This window comes from Pogona vitticeps, chromosome 1 (assembly GCF_051106095.1).
Source record: "Pogona vitticeps strain Pit_001003342236 chromosome 1, PviZW2.1, whole genome shotgun sequence".
Taxonomy (NCBI): domain Eukaryota; kingdom Metazoa; phylum Chordata; class Lepidosauria; order Squamata; family Agamidae; genus Pogona; species Pogona vitticeps.
In genome coordinates this window covers 91762276-91783909 of record NC_135783.1, presented here as the reverse complement: position 1 = coordinate 91783909, position 21634 = coordinate 91762276, and the positions used below count along the sequence as shown (strand labels likewise).

The following is a 21634-nucleotide window of genomic DNA, read 5'->3' as shown; positions in this document are numbered from 1 at the left end:
TGAGGTATTGGTAACAGTACAGTATTTACAAGGAAATATTTACACATATTTGCATACACACATTTTTAAAAGGCCCAGAGAGGGCACTCACAAGTAGAATGCAGTCTTACACATGACTACTCAGAAGTACTGTACATTTCATTGAACTATATGGGGTTATTCCTAGCCCAATATCCATAGGATTGTAACTATTGCCTCACAAATGACCTTTTAAGCTTTTAATTTGTACAATCTTCAAAATATTATGGTCTAATCAGCCCCATTGGCTGTACAAGGCAGGCACAGAGGAAGTTGTAATCCAGCATATTTGAGGATGTTGGGTTGTGGAAATATTGCAGCCAGAATAATGGGTGATAAATTGATCTACTTCCCTTGAAAGGTCAATAGAAGTTATCTCATTTCTGTCAGTGAGGTCACTACATCAACATATTGTTAACATATATTATATGGGGTTACTGATGAAATAAGATCAGTCTTAGTTGATTCCAGCCATTTTAGTACAGATTCTCTTGGAAAAATCAAATGTCTGTTAAAACAGATTGTCTGCTCAGCATTTTTTAAAAACTACATATCATATACTTACTTTCGAATTTATTATACAAGTGATTGCTTTAAAATTAATTCAAAAAAGAATTTAATACCTTTCCTGACATTTTAATAATAGTTTAATAGTTTAAAAGTTATCAGTGTACCTGTGAGGAAACTTTGTTCGAAGCACTAATCACCAAAAAATATTGCAGACTAATGGTATGAGTAATTCACATGAAGTACCTGCTTCATGACTGTTTACAATGGATATACTCTTGTGTTTTGTGCCAACAAGTGAGTTCTGACTTAGGGTGACTCAAGCAGATTTTCCAAGGGATATGAGATATTTAAGGAGTGGTTTTACTAGTGCCACACACCAGTGAGAGTCTACAGTCAAGCAGGAATTGTGTCTTAGTCTGGCTTCAAAGTTGAACTGGCATTTGTCTTTCACACAAGCCTCTTTCATGTTTTTTTTACAAAGGAGACATGATATTAATTTATTTTAATCATCCCAGACCATGACATAGAAGGATAGAGAATATTATTTTTGTCCATGGTGGGTGTGCAATTAACACGCCCATTTGAAAAGCCCAAATTAGTCACTTCCCTTCTCTCAGTGGTTACAATTCAAAATAAAGTTAGAGTTTCCAAGAGTCTGGAAATAATTTGTTAAAAATTAATCTGTTATCAATAACTAAAAAAAGAAAGAAAGAAACAAAGAAAAAAAGAAAAATTGCTTTCAAAATTTGTTGTTTTGATTCTTAAATATAAATAATGTTTTGATTGATTGATGTTTCAATGATCCATAGGGTCCCTTCCAGCTCTGTAGTTCAAAGGTTATTATTAAGGTTTCTTGTTATTTACTATGTTTCTGAGCTAAATGTGTAGCATTCATTGTCTTTAGCAAATAGACATTTCAAGGGCTTAATGAACCATTTTTATGACCCTTTTCTTAATTTTCTAATCTTAATAAATTAATTTCCTCAAATGAATTAATGTTGACATGATTGTTTAAAGAACTAACACTGACACTAGCTTTTTCGGTAGCTTTTTTTTTTTCCTGTTTCTCATCAACACAAATTCCCTTCTTGTCTGTTGCTTTTCATAACCATGAACTAGTATCATGTCTTCACTGACTCTAATGAAGTTTCTATTCAGTGAGGAATACCATACCTCCATGACACTCCAATCCCATCTGATTTCGGGAGCTAAGCAGAGTGAGGCCTACTTAATACTTAGATGAGAGACAACCAGGTCATACCAGGGATTTCCAGGTAGGCCTAGGAAACCCTGAAACCCTGGAGAGCCCTTGTTGTCAGGCAGTGTCGATGGTATTGGGCTAGATGGACCAATGGTCTGAATAAGCCAGCTTCTAATGCTGAAGACTGAAAAACCATTGCACTGCAGAGGTAATACTAAACCGTTGTTAAGACAAAGAAAAAGGAATCATTCAACCTTGAAAGTGACTCCCAGTTTGTACACTATGGCTTACAGGGAGGCAGTATTACCTTTGCTGTGTAACTGCATCACTTGTAGGGTAGTAACCGTTCTTACGGGCAATGGAGAGGTCATAGACAGGACAGGCCCACCAAAGGTCTTACCCTGAAACTACCTCATCATATACTAGAGAGTCTTCTTCTTGGTACTGTGGGCCCTGCTAGGTTCACAGCAGGCACTTCCCCTCTCATCTCCCTATATCCAGATGTGTGGAAATGGCAGCTACCATTCACCCAGTTTTTCTCACTCTTCACTTTACAACAAGCTTCCATGCTAGGCATGGGAGGAGTCTCGCTCTTAGAGTCCAGAGAGCTTTGGTTTACGCTGAGACTCCCTGCGCTTTTGGAGGAGTAGCTATAAAGCATTTTCAGGAAGGCCGATTTGGTATTTGCCTCTTGCTTGTACAGGATAATGTAGCACTTGGGAAAGAAAGTACAGCACAGGATCCCATAGTTGGATATTAAAATGACAATGATTTCAACCGCTGGCAAGTATTTGCCGAAAGTAGTTGTGTAGACCGGGATAAATATGATCCATGCAATGAAGTAGATGAGCATGCCAAAGGTTATGAATTTTGCTTCGTTGTAATTCTCAGGTAGCTTCCTGCCTTTGAAAGCACAGATGAAGCAGATGAAGGCCAATAGAGCAATGTATCCTAACATGATCCCCAGGGCAACAGCAGAGCCCTCATTGCATTCCAGGATAATAACTCTCCGGATGGAGAAGTTTTCCTCGACAAAAGGACTTCGGACTGTGATCCAGACCACACAAATCAACACTTGGATCCCAGTGCAAAAGGACACAATGGGGACTGGTCTGTAGAGACTCTTCAGCAATTTTTGCAACTTGGGATCAAAACTGAAGGCCAGTAAAATTTTCAGTGACTTAATTAAGATGCAGGAAATGCAGAGAGCAAAGCTGATCCCAAAGAGAGCCTGCCGGGTTTTACATTTGTATGCTTTGGGTTTGCCAATGAAAAAGCACGTGCTGACAAAAGTGAGGAAATGGCAGAGGAGGATAACATAGCATACAGTTAAGCCGCCTGATGCCTTTACAACTGGAGTGTCCACGTTTTTAGTAAATATTATGATAATGGCGCAAATCAACACTATTCCGAGAGCAGACAGGACCAGTAATAGAACAGCAAACCACTCGTTCCAGTTGAGGTAATGAACCATCTTCCTGTAGCACATTGAACTGTTCACGGGAGCCCAATGGGTTCTGTTGTTGCATAAGATGCAGTAATCCATATCTACACACAGAGAAACAGACATCTCTTGAAAACTTTGAATACATGCTATTGAAGCGCTTAAGAGAATTCAATCCTAGCCAGTTTTAATGAACTAGTCTCAAGGAACCAAATGCTTAGCATTATAGAACAATAATTGTGATAATAATTGTGATAAAACTAAACTAAACTGCAGATAATAATACCTCTGTAAAATAAATATGTATTAGTCCTCTTAAAATATAGAACATATATTTTAAAGAGGACAATGCAACCTAACAAATGCATTATAATTTTAAAATTAAAAAGTAACATCAATGCATAACATCTAGCTGAATCAGTTTATAACTATCTGTTTCTATATTATAAATGGCTTGCTGTTCATTGCTTTGACATCTACTTTACGAAGAAGGTCAAGTTGACAGATTGGTTTTGATGCTGTAGCAGCAGCAAACAGCCCGTCAATATGGCATTACTTTTTTTAAAAAAGTGAAGCTGACAAATTGCAAACCAAGCCACCTTAAGACACTACTGTATGCCAGATTTATATAGCTTGCCCCCATTCCTGTTAAAACGTTAACCATTTGGCCAAGGTTGAAAGTCTAGTTCTTTAGACCAGTTCTAAAGCCTAGAATTGGTTAGCTTAACAGAGTAATTAATACAAGAGACACATTTTTCTAAGTATGTCCCCTTTAAGCAAATTGGCCTTAACTGGACTATGAGCATAAGAGAAGGTTGCTTTTTTTCCCACCATAATTTTCCTGGAGCCTTGAACAATGACATAAATATTTGGTTCATGTAGCTTATTATAGTAAACCCTATAATAATTTATCTCTTTTTTATTATTTCTTTTTTAAAGGCATACATTCTGTTATTTTAAAGCCTTAATTCATTCTAGTGTTTGTTTATTTTTCACCTGACTGATTAGTGTAATAGTTTTCAGGGCAGCTGATGCACTCATAGCAGCAGGTATGTGGGCTTGCTGAAACTTTCTTCACCTGTCCTGGGCTGCATTTCTGGGAGCATTTGGACTGAACGTTCTGCAAATCAAAGAAAGAAACAAATCCTTGAAGTTCCAACCATTAAATGAATTGCAAACCACATCTTCTTTATATAACCTTCGACAATTGCATTCTGTTGTGCCAGAAAGTTCCATAGTTTGTGTATGTGAGCAACAGGATTTCAGCCGTGGTGTCCCCAGCCTTACAGAAGAGCCAGTCATGAAATGTGTGCACTGGTGCATTGGAGCCAGGGCTTTCAGTGTCAATTCCAGAGCAGGGGTTTCTTTGTGCCCATCTACAAGCTCTTCTAAGAGTGGTGGCATATAAATTAAGTATGTTTTTTTTAAATAAATAAATAAATAAATAAGAGTTCAAAGTTAAAAGGCACAATTTCCATAGATATCACTAGATAAAGTCATCAAAGTGTACAGACACAAACTCAGATACTGATTCGGAAGTGACAGCACAAGCAGGTGGCGACTACATTGAAAAATAATGCATGAATTTTTTCAGGACATGGGGGTGTGGTCTGAGTCATTGTTTTCAGAGAATCCCAAGGACATCTGTGTCTAGAACAATTGCACCAATCAAACTTTGGGTTCACCCTCTTCCTCTCATTTTGCTTCCCTTTACACTGCTTCCCACACTTCCAGCTTTGAACACTAACCTAAATGTTGAGAGCAAGTTTATGTGAAGCTCCTGCAAGGATCTAATCACAAGGTGCCTCCACCTACCTTTAAATTCATGAACTCCATTTTGTCTTGTTCGTCGGCAAAGATGAAGTCATCTTTCTCTAGATCGTATTCAGCCATATTGGTAATCACCATCCGCCCATCAATTTCTTTCCAGAGTAGCACCTCGTAGCCTGTGTTGATGTCTCCATAAGAATCAAAATAGACCTCCTTTTCATCGTCAGTGAACTTTATTTCTTTAAGTTCTTCAAGCAACTGCAGTAATGGAAGTGAAGAGCAATGAAAGTCATGGGAGGTGAATGCCATGCAGCAGCAGTCACAGATCAGAGCAACCCAGAGCTCACGAGTAGTATTTTTTTTTAAAGGAACACTTATTGAGGCTACCACAGGTCTATACTCTGAACATGGGGTTTCCATTAAGCTATTATGATAACAATTGGGACCCACAACATGATGTCTGCTATGCGGTGTGCTCCTGTTTAGCTTTATACCCAGCTAACCATTCCATCTTCCAAGATAACTGTGTTTCCTCGACTAGGTTTCCATTTCATCATCCTATGCCACAACAAATACTCAGTATACCCACATGCACTAAACATGCTTAGTCCCCATTTAGCTGTTGGGAACTTTTCCTTCTTTTGTTTTCCACATGTTTGTATCCTAAATACTTGTGCAAACTTCAGGAGTTCCTCAATCACACCGATACCTCCTCCATCTGGTTTCTTCATTATCAGAAGGAGTGATAACTATTGATAGATCTGTTGTGTGATGCACTTTACCACACTGAAAAATATCTGTTTTCCATGCATTTGTCTAAGGTGCCAACTGCATTGACAAATAATGCATGAAATGTCCCATGACTGGGGTGGTGGTCTGAGTCATATTGTTTTCTTCTTTACTACCTGACACACAAGTCAATGCAAATCAGCCCAGAATTTCCTCCATGATCTGGACTTTTTAATTCTCCTGCTGGGGCTCCTACTTTTTTAAAAAAGAATCCAATGAATTCTTAGAGCAAGTGTGGGTGCACTAGGTCAACTGAGAACCAAAGGGGGGAAAAGAGCAATGAGTCAGCAGGCAGCAGGGGAGAAATTGCTTATTAAGGTTGTTCTTTGCAGCATGTTACGGTAGCTCTGATGGAGTCCTGTCTGGAAGGACACTCCAGAGCTATCTTAACAAGCTGCAAGATTGATTGCTAAATTGCTCCTCTCCCCCTCCTGACTCCTTTGTGGGCAGCTAGAGTGAACTCACCTGAGTCCCCAGATGGAAATTCCATTCACGTGTTTTTCTGCCATGTAATTGCATCCTAAGCCTACTGCTAAGCCATTTTATTCTGTGCTGATCAGTACACCTTATAGTATCCAGTTTCATAAATGTGTCCTTATCACCATCACCATTGGTTTAGGTGTGGTTTGATGAATCAGTTGTTACATTTGTCTTGAAACAATCGCTAATCAATTCAGCAATTTTGGAAGCGAGGGTTCCTTTTTCTTCCCCTTTTCCACACTATGGCTGAGATGCTGTTGGCATAACTATACCTATGGAAGGGTAATGACCTCATCAGTGGGGATGGGGGTGATTTTTAGGTAGAGAAGGGAAGGGAAAAGAGAAGGAGGGGGGAAAGGCAAAGAAAGAAAGAAAAAGAAAATATTGTAGAAATTCAGACGAACACTTTTATTTCAGTGTGAGCTTTTCTGGATGAAAGTCAATTTCCTCACCTGAAATAAAATTGTTAGTCTTTACATTATTTTGCCAACCCCATCTGCCTTTGGAAAGGTTTCAGTTCATGGTTACTCATCTGCAAATTTCTACCTCTGTCTCTTGACCTTTCTTGCTCCTGTGTAATGTAGGAAAGCTGCAGGATGGATTTCCAAAAATTGCCACCCCCACATGACATTATCCTTGTTCTGTCTTCTGAAGTATTAGCTACCTTCCCAGGTAAGTGTCATGTGAGCATTTTGTCAGCATCCTCACTGCTCTTTCTTCTAAAACAGTGGTTCTCTACTTTGGGTCCCCAGATGTTCTTGGACTGCATCTCTCAGAAATCCTGGCCAGCACAGCTAATGGCGAAGGCTTCTGGGAATTTTAGTCCAAGAATATCTGGGGATCCAAGGCTGGGAACCATTGTTCTAAATTACTTATCATGGTACAGATCATTTATACCTGCAGTTCTCCAATCACTGGGTGTCTTCAGGCTGAGGAGGAGTCAAATATTCTTTGGGCACACCCCATCATCTAGCTACGAATTAACAGTAACAGGGCCACAACTACAATGGAGCAATAGGGCTTTGCTCCAGGGCACCAGAATTTAGGGGGCACTAAAATATAGAAATAAACTTACTGATGAACGTTACAAAAATACATGATGAGACTTCCTGGTCATTTTCACTTCCTTACTTCCTCCCTCCCTCCCTCCCTCCCTTCAATACACCTTCTCTTCCTTTTCTTGGTATTTCTGTGTCAAGCCAGAGTCAGTGGAAAACAGTGCCCATTGCCCCAGCTGCCAAACTTGCCAGTCACAGCTCTGAATGGGAACATCATCAAGACCACATATGACCAGTTTGGGCATATGTTTCCTGAAGAGGTGCAAAGCAATCCTAACCCCCAAATACGCTCACCAATGGGGATTAAGGTGTGGTGGTAGTTAACCACTGTTGGAGCACCACTGATCAGGGGACTTGGTCTGCTAATGAGAACTCTAGAATGCCCACCATGGAGATCTATTGTCTTGAAACAAATAGTTTAAGTGGGAAGTGAAAGAACCACACAGGAGAGGGGCATTTTTTAAAAAACTGACCATTCTGGCTGGCATGACTGTCAGAGTTTTAGAACTGGTGGACCATCCATCCATCCATCCATCCAAGCCATTCCCACACACCAATCCTAGTTAAGGCTGTATTGTAAAGCCAATCTTAAATTCAAAAGAGCTTATTCCCTAGTAAAAGTACTGGAGTCTTAAGTCGCCCTGAGTAGACACTGTCTAGAGGGGCGGGGTAAAAAATCAAATAAATAAATAAATAAATAAAAAATAAGTGGCAGGCCTACAGGGCATATGTAGAAGCAGCACAGAAGAGCACATGCAGGAATGAAATGAAAACATTTCTGGCAGTTGGTTGCCCACTGGACCAAGCCAGCTATTTCTCATAAGAAACAGAATACCCGTATTGTCACTTTATGGTAAAACAACGACAACAAAACTTAACTGCATGTATGTATACACTTAAGTGCTCATACACTTATACTTACCTGGTAGGAGAAATACCATGTTCCCAATCACATGAGACTATGGCCTTACTATGTTCTCTCTCTCTTTCTCTCTCTCTCTCTTTCTCCTTCCCTCCCCCTCTCTCCCCTCCTCTGTCTTTCTCACACACACACACACACACACACACACTCAAACAACAACAAAAAGTCTTTCTTTTAGCACAAAAGAAAATATTCCTGCGCTGTTTGAAAAATCAATTTCTGATCATTTGCCTGATTCAATCCATTCCTGCCACTATCAATATCTTTCCAACCTGGTGGGAAAATAAAAAGAGGTCAGGGACCTATATTTCATCGATTTTAGAAGTGCAGAACTTTGTCTCTCCCCAACACCCGATAAGAGAACAATCTGTTTAATTTTGATACCTAATGCAAGTTCAGGCTCAAGGAAAACCAGCTGAAGTGACAACGTCACAGGTTGGGCAGATGACTGATGAGATGCGTTGAGCAGCAGCGTTTGCCTCTTTCAGGGGAATCCTCCTAATGATCGGGACACTAGTTTGCTAAGAGATGGTTGAGTATTGTGCCATTAGAGGCCATATAGAAACTGAGCACACAGACAGAGTCAGCATAGCCATTCCTGGAAATAAAAACTAATTTGATTGAACTTGCTTGGGTGGATGTTGGCCCTGCTGTTAGATAGAATGGGGCAGCTGTCTCAGACTTTAGTATAAAGAAAAGGCAACAAATCACTTATTTTTAATGCCTCAGTTAATTAATTATCATTGTATTTTTACTTCTGGGGTGGCCTGAGGCATTTGTGTGATTTTTCTGCCCAAGGTGCCAAGATGCCTTGGTTGGCCTTGGCTATTTTAAGCACCCTGAATTGAGGGTGTGGGCAAAATCATTTGCTGTTCTACCTTAGGCGGCAAAATGCCTTGGACTGCTCCTGGCGTGACTCTTAGGTTAATCTTGTTAATAATCAGCTTTTGGAACCCCAGGAATCTCTGCCCCAGAAGCACAACCTTGATCCTTCATGAGTCTACCTTCTGCAAAATTTATGTAGGTTTCCTGATATGATGTAATTCATTGAGCTCTTGAGCAAGATAAAGTGAGGCCATGGAACAAAGTTTAAGAACAGATCTTCAGAACTTGTCAATGTTGAAGAAAAAGCTCTACATGTGTTGTTCCCACTGGGAAGTGTATTATATTTCAAGGGAATCACTTTTAGAGACTGATCAGGATTCTCATGACAATATCCAAAATTGTTTGGAAGAAGATTTAACAATTATAAAAATGCACATATAAATGTATTGACTTCTATGTTTTTAGGGGTGTCCTCTGCAATCTCAGGGAAAGATTCAGCCAGAAGTACAGAGTTAACACTACACTGAAATATTCCAGTTACCTCTTTCTGCTGATGGAACAGCTTCCATCAGCAGAACAGGGAGGGGGATGTGACTTCTGCTGTCCTCTGCTGACCCCTTTCACCTCCAAAGTTTGTTCTGAATCGTACTCTCTTAAAGCCATCCAAGCAAAATATGGGAAATTAAATGCACGTAAAGAACACAGAAAACCCTACCTCCCAAGGGGCAAAAGCATATGGGTCCTTGCAATTTCTGTCCTTGCACTGGTTCTGGATGGCATGTGCGATGGCATTCACTGCAAGCATGGTGCTATGGATAAATCCAGGCTCAATGTTGGCTATGAGAAATTCCTCTCCCCAAAGCTGGCTGCTTGGTGTAGTGCGGTTCTGTAGCCATTTCTCAACAGAGTAACTGGAGATGCACTTACTCAGATCCTGATCATTTATATGCGAGCAGGCTGACATTAGCATGGCGTATTCCCTTGAAAACTTGTTGTTTCCCGTGGGGCTGGTCTGTAGGTTGCTCAGGAACTGGTGGAAAGATGACAGGTTGCCGCTTTTGAATGTAAAACCGACCACTTTCCCCAGGCGGCTGATATTTGGAAGAGTGCTAATCTTGACAGCTGCCGACCAGTTGTCACTTGCAATCCAGGTCTTATTTATGTTCATCTCAATTGCTTTTCTGAAAAGCCTCATTACGTGGAATTGCCTCAGAAAGACGACAATGACATTTACCCTGGTTTCCTTGACAATCTTCTCAAGGGCTTGATTAATTTTGCCGTGAATGGTGCTGTCTGAGAGATAAGCTGGCAACATTTCTTTAAATGCAATGCAGACATTGTTGGCCATGGCCTGTAACCCAAAGCTCTCCACAGCCAGGCGCCCAAAGTCATCATCTGTGGCGATGATTCCAATCCAGTTCCACCCTGACATGTGGATCAATCGAGCCATGGCCTTTGTCTGGTAGGAGTCGCTGGGCACCGTGCGCAGAAATGAAGGAAAGCGAACTTTGTCACTGAGGATCTCGGCAGTTGATGCATGACTCACCTAAAGAGGTGACAAAGCCATTTTGTTAAAGGAATATGGAACAGCTCTCAGCAGAGAACTACGGAAGCCATTACTACCCATTCTTTAAGGGCTTCTTTTCAAGTAAATATGGGCTCAGTGCTGTGCAGAAATGAAGAAGCTAAAAAAACCCCACACATTTCCCAAATATCTGCCACACTATGTTCTAGATCCCTTTGTGATTTTCAACCCAAATGCAATTTGCATATATTTGAGAGGAATGTAGCAGGGCTATTAAATTTCTCATTTTGAAGATCTACCATCACAGGCTATATTAGAAGCTACTACAAATGCCATGCTCTACATCGGAGCCAGTGCCACACATGGGTTTGGAGGGGACCTGCAAGCTACTATGACAGTTTTGACATGAGGGAATGTTCAGTCATCCTATTGTCTTTAAGACAAAGTTTAAAAAAGGATAAGACCAATCTAATGCAGCATTCTTGTTCCCACAGTAGCCAACCAGAAACTTATGAGAAGGCCACCAGCAGGACACAAGTACAATTGCACCCTCCATTTTGTACTCCCCAGAAATGGATAAAAAACAAATCTGGGGACTGGAAGTAATGTGTCATCTTTCAAAACTACTAGGCACCGAGAGTCCCATCCTCTAGGACGGTGGTTCCCAACCTTGGGTAACCCAAGTGTACTTGGACTGCAACTCCCAGAAACCCCAGAGAGTACAGCTGGTAGTGAAGGCTTCTGGAAGCTGCAGTCCAAGAATACCTGGAACCACTGCTATAGGAATTTGCTACATTCACATTGAAAGCCATTACCACATATTGTAGGAGCAAATCCCATAGTTTTACTATGTGAAAGTTACTTCATTATACGTAATGTTTCTCATGAGCCATTGCATGATGCCTGTGGCCTGACTAACCCCATGCTTGATCAGTTTGTCCAGTAACCTCTTAAAGTTTGTCTCCTTGGTGCATACCACCGGATTTTTGGAAAATCTTCCACCGCGTGCCTCATCTGCCTCTGATTTGCAAGGTGGGATGAATCCAAGAGGCAGTCCTATGCTACACACTGAATTTCAGCTATATTTTTGGGCAGGTAGCAAGACTGTATACATGTCTGGAATTATCGAGGAACCAAAGATGCATAACCTGAGCTTGCAATTGATATAATTTTGCAAGGTGAGCAATGACGTTTATTTTCAGAATGAAAATTGTTAATAGAATAAAATATTTCAAACCTAGTTCCTTAGAATTGTTGTTATAGTTTTTGCAGAGTGACGTTGGTTCAGGTGGTCCATTCCAACAATTCAAAGCACCATTTGAATTTCACAACAACTTAGCACATTTTTATTCATGCTGCACACTTAATTCACCCTCACCAATAAGAGTTGAGGCAAACATTACAGCTACCATATGGAGGCTGCTATTCACAACAATGTGTGACAGTAAAAGTCACATAGCAAAATTTCCTTCAGTGCTAGCACAATCCTATGAATATTTATTTAGAAGCAAATCACACTGAGTGCAGCTTGAGGGATCATCATCTCATGTCTACCTCAGGGCTGTTCTTGAGTCTGGGCCATTTTTGCCATAGGAAAAGTCTTCTTGATCTGATAGTGAGCCACTGCATATAAACAATTCAGCCCATGAGACAGCACTATGTACAATGATTTGGAGCAGGCTCCACATGCCACATATAATGGGCCCTTCATTCTTGAGAATCTTAAAATATATTTATATGCCTAAGCCTTGATACTGTATTGTTGGGTCTTTAAGTTAACAGGTTGTGTTTTTAAATTGCAATTCCACTACACAGAAATGGTTACTGACCCACAGACATAAAAACATGACTTCAGAATCAGGTGGCATGTTGCTTACCATAAATGGAATCTTAATAAGAGGTAAGGTTCCATTTAAAAATGACTAACTCCTAATCCGCTCCTCTGTTTATTTTTTGCCTTTATTCATATTTTATGTCCTCTTTGGCAACTGTCTGCCAATGCTGCTGTGGTGAATCAAGAATTACAGGCAGGGATAGATGAACAGAATCCTCTGATGCCAGCTGACTAGTCTACTCAGAAATTATCAATATTATAGTGGCATATGGTCCCATTTTATCATTTCAGACCATAGGGGTGGATCATGTTGCTGAACTGTCCCTCAGTTTTCTAAAAAAACAGGTGTCCTGCATGTATAAAACTTGACAAGAAACAAGGAGAAACATGGGATCAGATTTCTCATTGAGAAATGCTAGTATTCAATACACAAGGAGTGTTTATGTAGAAGAATACTCCAGCAGGATAGACTTGTGGTCAGAAGCGGTTAAGCCACAGGAGCAAAGATCCCACGGGTGTACCCTAGCTCATTCACAAGTTTATTCCATTGCTAATTATTTAATTAAAATATTCACCCATATTGGTTCTACTAATCTGATGCTATGACTAAAAATGAAAATACCCATCCAAAAAACCTACCTGTGGAATGAGCTGCAAATTCAGTATTCTTGCAACTGACATGGATACCTCGGAGTAGGTAGCCCCAATGACAGCTTTGACTCTGGGTGTGTAATCTGAATAGTCACACCTGAATTCCACCAGATCTTTCGATGCATTGTATTTGGATAAAAACCTCACAGCTGCGGCCATTGCCCTGGTGACCTCTGCGCACGTGTCATAGATTTCATATCCCAGTTTAATTCCAGGTAAGAATGTTGAGTTGTTGATGATTTCAATCGCATGGATCATTGCAAGACTCTGAAGAAACACTTGCACTTCAAAACTGTCAGGAAGCACATTTAAGTCATTCACAAATACCTCGTTGGGAGCAATATTAACACAACAGGCAAATGACATGCAAGCCATTTGTGTATTGATGAGTGCTTGGCAGCATGCCTGGGTATGTGACATACAACAAGTACAATAGTGAGGAGCCAGTACCAACTGCATCTGCTGGAAGAGATGCAGAAGATGCTTTATAAATGCTGTTTGGACTGCATCCCTATGTCAGAGGGACGTTGCTGGATTGAAGCTCACAGCATTTTTTGCCACTGGTTATGCTAGACAGGGCTGGTGGGACTTGCAGTCCAATAACATCTAGTGGGCTTCACTTTGGCCACCTCCTTATATATATCCTTATATATATAAGGAGGTGGCCAAAGTGAAGCCCACTAGATGTTATTGGACTGCAAGTCCCACCAGCCCTGTCTAGCATAACCAGTGGCAAAAAATGCTGTGAGCTTCAATCCAGCAACGTCCCTCTGACATAATTCCACTTTTCCCAATTTCTGAAATACTCCAAGAATGAAGCTATTAGCAGCTCTGAGTTTCTTTTGGAATGAGGTCTCTAGAGGCTTATGGCATTTTATAATATTTGGGTTTATTTAGAAATGTATAAATCAAGCCATGCTTCTACCTCAAATGCTCTAATGGACAACCTATCAAGCTTCTAACAATGGACCTCTGAAGAAAAGTGGACAGCATCTTCAAATACCATTTGATTACAAAGTCCCCAAACTCAGCTTTCTGCTTCTCTTCCAGATGGTTTCTTTTGTTGCTGAGTCACAGCTATCCCTCTAGATTAGCAGTGAGGAATGTGTGGCCCTCCATAACTTGCCTCAACTCCCATCGGCCCCAGTTGCTTTAGCTAATGGTAAAGGATAGTGGAAACTGCAGTCCACCAATATCCAAAGGACCATCATTGCCACACCCTGACTCTAGATTGAGAAAAGGAAGGATTATTCATCTTCTATAACCAGTTTGCAATCTTAGTGGTTCATTTCACACAGAGCTTCCTAAATGTAAGATGTAGGTGCAACCGATTTAAGGATATTTGCTGTCCTTCTGGCTGACCCAATTTATGCTGCCCTATCAAAATTCAAAAGCAATAATACACCCTTGCTAAGAAACTATCTATGCAGACCTTTTAAAAAGAATATATTAACTGTTCCTGTGAAATGTATGAAGGACAAGATTCACAAAGATATGAGAACATGTACATCATGAGTTAAATCAAAACACAAGATTCCATTATTTCAGCAAAATTAGCATTCTTCTTTTTACAACCTTTGTATCCTCCCACAGTCCTTCAGTCAATATGGACAGCTGGAGCATTCTGGGAGTTGCAGTCCCAAAAAAGTGACTTTTGCAAATTGTGCTATGAACTCTCTGTTTTGAAAACTCTTTGCAGCTTCCAAGTGATATTACAGAAAGACACATATTGAAGGCATTTCAGACTCATTCTCCCCTCCCCACCCTATAGATTGCATGTCCTACTGCAGCAATATCAGTAGCATGAAACATCTAATCAAAAACACAATCATTACAATCCTTTGCTAAATTATTTTCTAGAAAATCTTAAATATTCAACCCCTTCAAATGGCAAAACTATTGTCACTATCATTAGCAACACAAACAAAGCAAAACAAAGATCATGGTGCAAAGCATTACAAAGGGCAATGATTTATGTCTTCAAGTCAAGACGTCAAGCGTCTTGGGAGCCTTCCTGATTCCACATGCTATTTCCTCATTTTGCTGAGCCTAGAGCAAACTTTGAGATGAAGAACGCAGCTCCCTAGGCAGTCTTCTCCTTTTTTTTGCAGAGGTGCTCCCTCAAGTTGTGAAAAACATGTCTGTGATAGTATACAATCTCTCTCTCTTATCCATCTTATATTAGCATGGCTTATTTTGTAAGTAGGGTGAGCATGAACATAATTTGCTGAATCCATTTCATGTGGTAAGGCAAGGATGGGCCTAGTTTGGAAATCTGATTACTGAGGCACTTTGAGGGAAACCCACTGGGGTGAGGGAAAATGGATTAATTGGAGGAAATACACTTTCTTCATAATATCTAATTTGACCTTGCACTAGATCCTCATTAGTACTGTCCTGTGGCACTAGCTAGCACTGTTCAGTACCTCTGTAATGGACATGGATGAAGGAGTAGAAGGGATACTCATCACATTTGCAGCTTATATCCAACTAAGAAAGGTATCTAATACCTCAGAAAATAAATGGGTCAAGACAGAAAGTAAAAATGAGTTTCTTCTGGAATAAATGTAAAGTTGTACATTTAGACAGGAAAAATCAGGTGTAAAAATATAGAATGGGTGACAACTGAATTGAAAATGAAATGTGTGAAGAGGATCTGTGGGTCCTAGTAGAATACAGACTATATGTAACTCAACAGTATGCCATAGTAGGGAGAAAGCTAAAGCAATACTAACTTACATCAATGTAAGAATTGTGTTCTGATCAAGAAATGACACCATTCCATTTTCCTTTGGTCAGACCTCACCTGATATACAGTGTCCACTTCTGGGCACTGATGTCTAACAAGATTATCCCCAAACTGGAATATATCCACAGGAGCACAATGAGATTGTGAATGATGTGGAAATGAAACACTGCAGGGAAGCTGGGCATGTTAAACCAGAAGAATAAAAGATAGGTTTATGTGACAGCCAATTTCAAATATCTAAAGGGCTATTAGATGGAGCAAGCTTGTTTCTGTGACTCCAGAGGGTAGGACTAAAGTCAATGGATTCATATGACAAGAAAAGAGACTCCAAGTTCTCAACATTAAGAAGAATTTCCAGATGGCAAGATCTGTTCAACAATAAAACAGAATACAGAAGGTGGTCTGAAATTTTTAAATAAGGTTTGGAGCCACTTGTCATGGATGCTTTAGCTGTAGATTCCCTGCTTTAGCACAGGGGAAAACTACAAACTCTTAGGAAATGAAAGCCTTGTCAGCTTTTCAACGCCACAATTTTGTGCTTCTACACTATTTCACATTTCAGCAGTACAGTTGGAAGCTTTTTCTAATTTCTACAGTGCTGAAATTGACAAGGCTTTTATTTCTTACTCCACTGCTAAGAAGCTCAAGAAAGCATATATTTTGCCCCCTTCTCATTTAGTGTGCAAGTAGGACTAAATTGGGATTAAGACTATAAAACTTTAACTGGTTTAACTAGTTGATCAATCAACTTGAAACTTTCTTTGATTTAAACTGGAAAGAGGTATCATTAGTCACTGTGGGCAGCCTTTAATCAAGCAGAGTTTGTTAGGAAGGGTAGATTTGCTTATTTTTGAGTCTTTTCTCATACTAACATTTCATTGAACAATGAGAATACACTAAGTCAGCTTTCATTCAAAAAACAAGAGGTGGCATTTGATTAATGAGTTGTAACAAGTTTTAATGTTTTATTGATTATTAATTTTAAAAGATGTAGCTATGTTAGGAGACATAAGTTTATTTAAACATAGATTATTAATTTATTAAAGGTAGATGATATGGGAAGTTCTCTAATCACCAAAACCTGTATTTAGGTGTAAGCTGTTAACATGACACGAATACTTTTCTAGATAAAGCACGCAACCATCTTACTAGCAAACATGTTACAGTCATAATATTGCTTCTTTCTGGAGTAATCATACCAAGGTTTCATCAGTATAAAGAATGTGAAGAAAACAATTCAAATTCCTCTTAAGTTTTCCTCCTAAAACCCTTCCATACACAAAAGAAATATGAAGGATCTCCCTGTCTCTGTGAAGCATGATAGAAAATAAACTCCTAGTAAGTAATGTATGGCTGCATTTTCTGAAAATCATACCAAATGACTGAAATCCACTAGTAAGTGGCAACTAGAGCAGGCCTACTAAATCAGTGGGGATTTGGTGAGTCACCTCCTTCATAAGTTCCACTGATTCAATAGGCCTACTCTGCTTGTGACTTAGTACTGGATTCCCACTACTGTATAAAAATGCCCCCTTATCACTTTGGGCCCTGTGATTAAGAACTATAAGTTATTTATAATTTCTGAAAGGAGAGAAGATAAGCATCTTCATCCTAGGAGTATGTCCCTTGTATTCAGTGGGGCTTAATTTGAGCAGGTAACTAGGTTTAAGTGACGATTTAGCCCACCCAGCTCAAAATGTGCTGGATATAGTGTTGTATTACATAGACAGTGTCTATTGAATACAACAGCTTGATCTCGTTCATCTTGTAGGATTAATGTCATGTTTACATGTGTTCTACATAGCACTAACCAAGATTCCATGGCAAGTCTGTTTTGCAAAAGAGGTATATGCCAATAGAATATTTGCACTGCAATCCTATGCATGCTTACTCAGACATAAGTCCATCTGAATTCACTCATTTACTCTGAGGCACATATATATGAGATTACAGCCCTAAAGGCACAGTTCCACAGAGTCTGGTAAACGTATTTTCCTCTGACTTTTTAAAAGAAACTGGGCATCTAAACATAGCCTTAGGATATTTATTTTTAGTGGCATGTGCAGTATTATTTTATTCTACAGCATTTGAGCAAGGAGACAGCTGCAGCCCTACATATCCTTCTACATTTTTTCTGCACATCATGTACCCCCCGCCCCATGCTTCCATACAGTACTTACACACACTTCACTCAGCTGGCATATAAAGCAATTTTTAAAGAAAAAGTAATGCATACATTCCATACATTGAAAGATTCCTCCCACTCTCATTTTTCATTCTGAGAAGCACCATTCAATGCTATATTTTTTTCTTGTTACTCACCCAGCACAACTGGCAATCACAGGTTTGAGGGGTTTTTCTTCTGGATGTAACATTTTGCCATGAACGGCAAACAAGCCTCCGATGACAACATCCCCAGGAGAGCTGGCACCCACAAAGTTATCAGGACTCCGACAAGACTGACCGATATGAAAGCCGATCGGGAAGACAGTAATCAACAAACCAAATATTGCCATGTTTCTGTTTCATTTGCTCTCTAGCTGCCTCCAGTCAATTAAGCAAGCAGCACTGCCAATACGGTTCTTATTTCACCTGTAAACAACGTTGGAGGAAAGGGCTGCTCTGGAAGCCAGGCTCACCTGAACCAAATGCTGGTTACCAGCTCTGACAGGTTGTGCTGTTCAACTGATACCACTGTGGAGGAGTTATGGGGAGGGGTGAGCATATGGAAGAGAGAGAGAGAGGGAGAGAGAAAGAATGTCATAACCAATCCTTTCTACCAACCAAAAATGTACAATTCAAATCACTCCTAGGGTCATTGTTTTCAAGAATTCCAGGGAGCTGCATCCTGACCTTTGGAACTATACGGGTTGGGGAAGGACTATGGAAAAGAGTTTTTGTTACAGTTGTAAACATATTTTCTTCTCAATCCCTTTATTCAAATTTGAAATTTAACTTCCATTTCTTGCTTTTTCTCTGGATCTTTTCTCTTTGTTTTTACACTCCCTGTCCCTGGCATCTTTGAACAAGCTCCACTAAGTCTTCTTCCTTTCCCCACTTCACCTTATAAGATGACCATTCTTTCTTTCCCTTCCCTTCTCCAACAACTTGGTGGGACCTGAATTTTTAGCATCCCACTCTGTCTCTACCCACAGGACTCTTAGCATCCTCTGTATATTCATCTTAGAGCAATCTATTCAATCACAGGAACCTCTTTGCTTCCTCCACAGATTCAGCTGGTCTCTGTATATTTTATTTTATATGATTTAAAGTATTTTTAACGTTCCCTTCTCCTTAAAAGTACTCAAGGCAGCTTATAACAATTAAGTGTTCAAGATCAGTGACAATGAGTATACAATACTAAAAGGACCAATGAATACAATACCAAAAAAACACAAAAAACAAAAAACATAAGCAATACAAAAACACATTCAATGCAGTAAGGTACAACAATCCATTTTTTAACAAAAAAAAAAAAAAAACCCTCACTTGGCAGCCATTCACTCAGGGAAGGCTTGCCTGGGGAGAAAGGTCTTTGCTTGTGGAAGGACAGCAAAGATGGGGCCAGTCTAGCCTCTTGCGGGAGGGAGTTCCAGAGTCTTGGAGCCAGCAACAGAGAAGGCTCTATCCTGTCTTCACCAGGTGCACCTTTGAAGGTGGATCAATGCTAGAGTGGAAGGCCTCTACTGGTGATCTTAATAATTAAACAGGCTCATAAAGGGAGATGTGGTCCTTGAGATAGGTTGGGCCCAAGCCATGTAGGGCTTTATAGGTTCGAACCAGCACTTTGAATTCTTCTCCATGTTCCCCATGTTACCCACCCCAACGTTGCTGCCCTCTCTTTATCTCTTAGCTTTTCATTTCCTTCTATAAGTCAGCAGTTTTGCTTTCTCTTCCCAGATATGTCTGTTCCTTTCACAAAACATCAAACTATACCATTTTGTTGCACTAATCTTGTGAAGATTAATGAGTTCTATTGACCATTAGCTTTTGTGGGCCTGATCCTACTTTTTCATTGATTATTCTCCCCCCCCCCCCGGTTTGTATCTGACCTTTCTCAGATGCGACGCTCTATGCATCTGAGAAAGGACTGGTGAGGTCAAAGTATACTGGAGTGGGAAACTTCTATAGGTCCAAGGTGCACATTCCCATACCCTCTCTCCCAGTACTTATTTTTCTAAATGTTTTCCCCCCTAGAAAATGCCTCATCACACTCTCTTTAGGAAGTTACAGAGATATAGGGCTTCCCGGAGTGTTTGAAACCTGAAATGTGGCAAAATTCTCTCTCATGCCCCATAGTGGGGCATGGGTGGACTTATGAGAGGGCAAAGTTGGTAATCAGTATGTATGTTTCTGCTGGAAACCCCCAAAGAGAGGTGGAGGCAGCGTGTAACCAGTGGACTATGATTTGCCAACTGCTGAACTGAACATTACAGATAGCCCAGCAGAGCAAGCTAATTTGCAAGTTCAAGGAAGTGTGAAAGGCTTGTGCTGTAGCTATCAGACATTCTTAGCACATAAGGAATTCCATCTTCTACTGACAGGTGATCTGCACAGTATAGTTGACCTGAATAGATTTTTCAAGGTGTGTGAGATCTTCAAGCTGTGGTTTACTATTGCTACCCCTGCAGTGAGTAAGGATTTGAACCCAGGTCTCTTGAGTTCTAGTCCAACACTGTCCATTGCACTTCATTGGCTTTCTACACCACACCCACATTTCTAATACATAACTGTGCTAGCACTGGGAGGATTGGCATAAGTTGAAAAACAAACAGATTCAGTCCATTCAGTTTCCTTTCTACGTCTCTCTCTCTCTCTCTCATTTTATTTATATAGAAGTGAGTTTGCCTTTTCCTGTGGCAGCAAGCTTGATGGTTTTAAATAGAATTATACAGTTTAGATAAGAAAACTCATGGACTTTCTCACTGGATATAGAGGTTGACAAAATAAACACAAGGGATAAGTGGTGTATAATTTGCTCTTATTTATAGAAACAGAATGAACTGATGTGATGAATAATCTTATGTGTCTGCAATTGTTCAGTAAGTGTAAAATGGCAGGAAACATTTTAACCACTAGCTTAAGAGATGTGAATGTGTTTCCAGAATGGCTTCCAAAATGACAGGTGCTTAGAAGAACTCTATAGTCTAGCAAACATTCATGGAAGAAAGCAGAACTCAGATAAGACTACAGTAATAACAAATGGTGACTGTCCACCACAATACTCAGAGAAGTCTACCTTGCCAGCTGCAACATATGTAAGCCTGACCAAGGATCTCTAAATGGAGCTAGGAAACAATCCTACCTGAACCTCTGGGGAGTCACTGCCAACCAGAGTTGACAACACTGGATGGGCCAATGGGCTGACTTAATATATATGTATTTCTATGTTGGTGCATATGGCATAACCACAGAAGATGCCACCTGCACGTTGATGAGAATGATGTTGGCCATGGTTGTACCCCATGGCTGGTCCTACTATTAGGAGAAAGTGAGGTGACAGCTTCAGGCAGCAGATGCTGGGGAGCAGAGTGTTAACTTCCTAATTGTTTTTTGTGTGCCCAGCTGATCATATCTGCAGTGGACGGAGCTATGAAGTCCACACGACCTATTCTGGGAGTCCTAAAGCAGCCTGCCCCTCCAAGTGTGACAGAGGCACAAGGGCTATGTCCATATTCAAGCTGCCAGCCAACAGCCTCTGAACATAGGGTGAGGTGGGCTGGGGGACAGATAGTTCTTCACTCCAAGCTGCAAAATATTTTGAGACAGCCTTCTTCTATCATTGTTATTGTTGTTACAGGATACCAGCTCTACCAGCAGTAAAAATTGTAACTAGAAGACTAGAAATGTCCAGGTTC

The 21634-nt window shown here is 40.2% G+C and overlaps 1 protein-coding gene across 1 annotated transcript; it reads right to left on the bottom strand.

Annotated features, from left to right (window-relative positions):
* Window positions 1–861: 861 nt before the first annotated feature.
* GPRC6A (G protein-coupled receptor class C group 6 member A) lies at window positions 862–18921 on the bottom strand. The gene is made up of 6 exons (XM_020802189.3): window positions 18099–18921; window positions 13016–13319; window positions 9733–10563; window positions 4989–5201; window positions 4170–4293; window positions 862–3277 (listed from the first exon to the last, which is right to left on the bottom strand). The coding sequence occupies exons 1-6, from the start codon at window positions 18290–18292 to the stop codon at window positions 2145–2147; spliced, it is 2799 nt and encodes a 932-aa protein (XP_020657848.3). The 5' UTR covers window positions 18293–18921; the 3' UTR covers window positions 862–2144.
* Between the last annotated feature and the right edge of the window lie 2713 nt (window positions 18922–21634).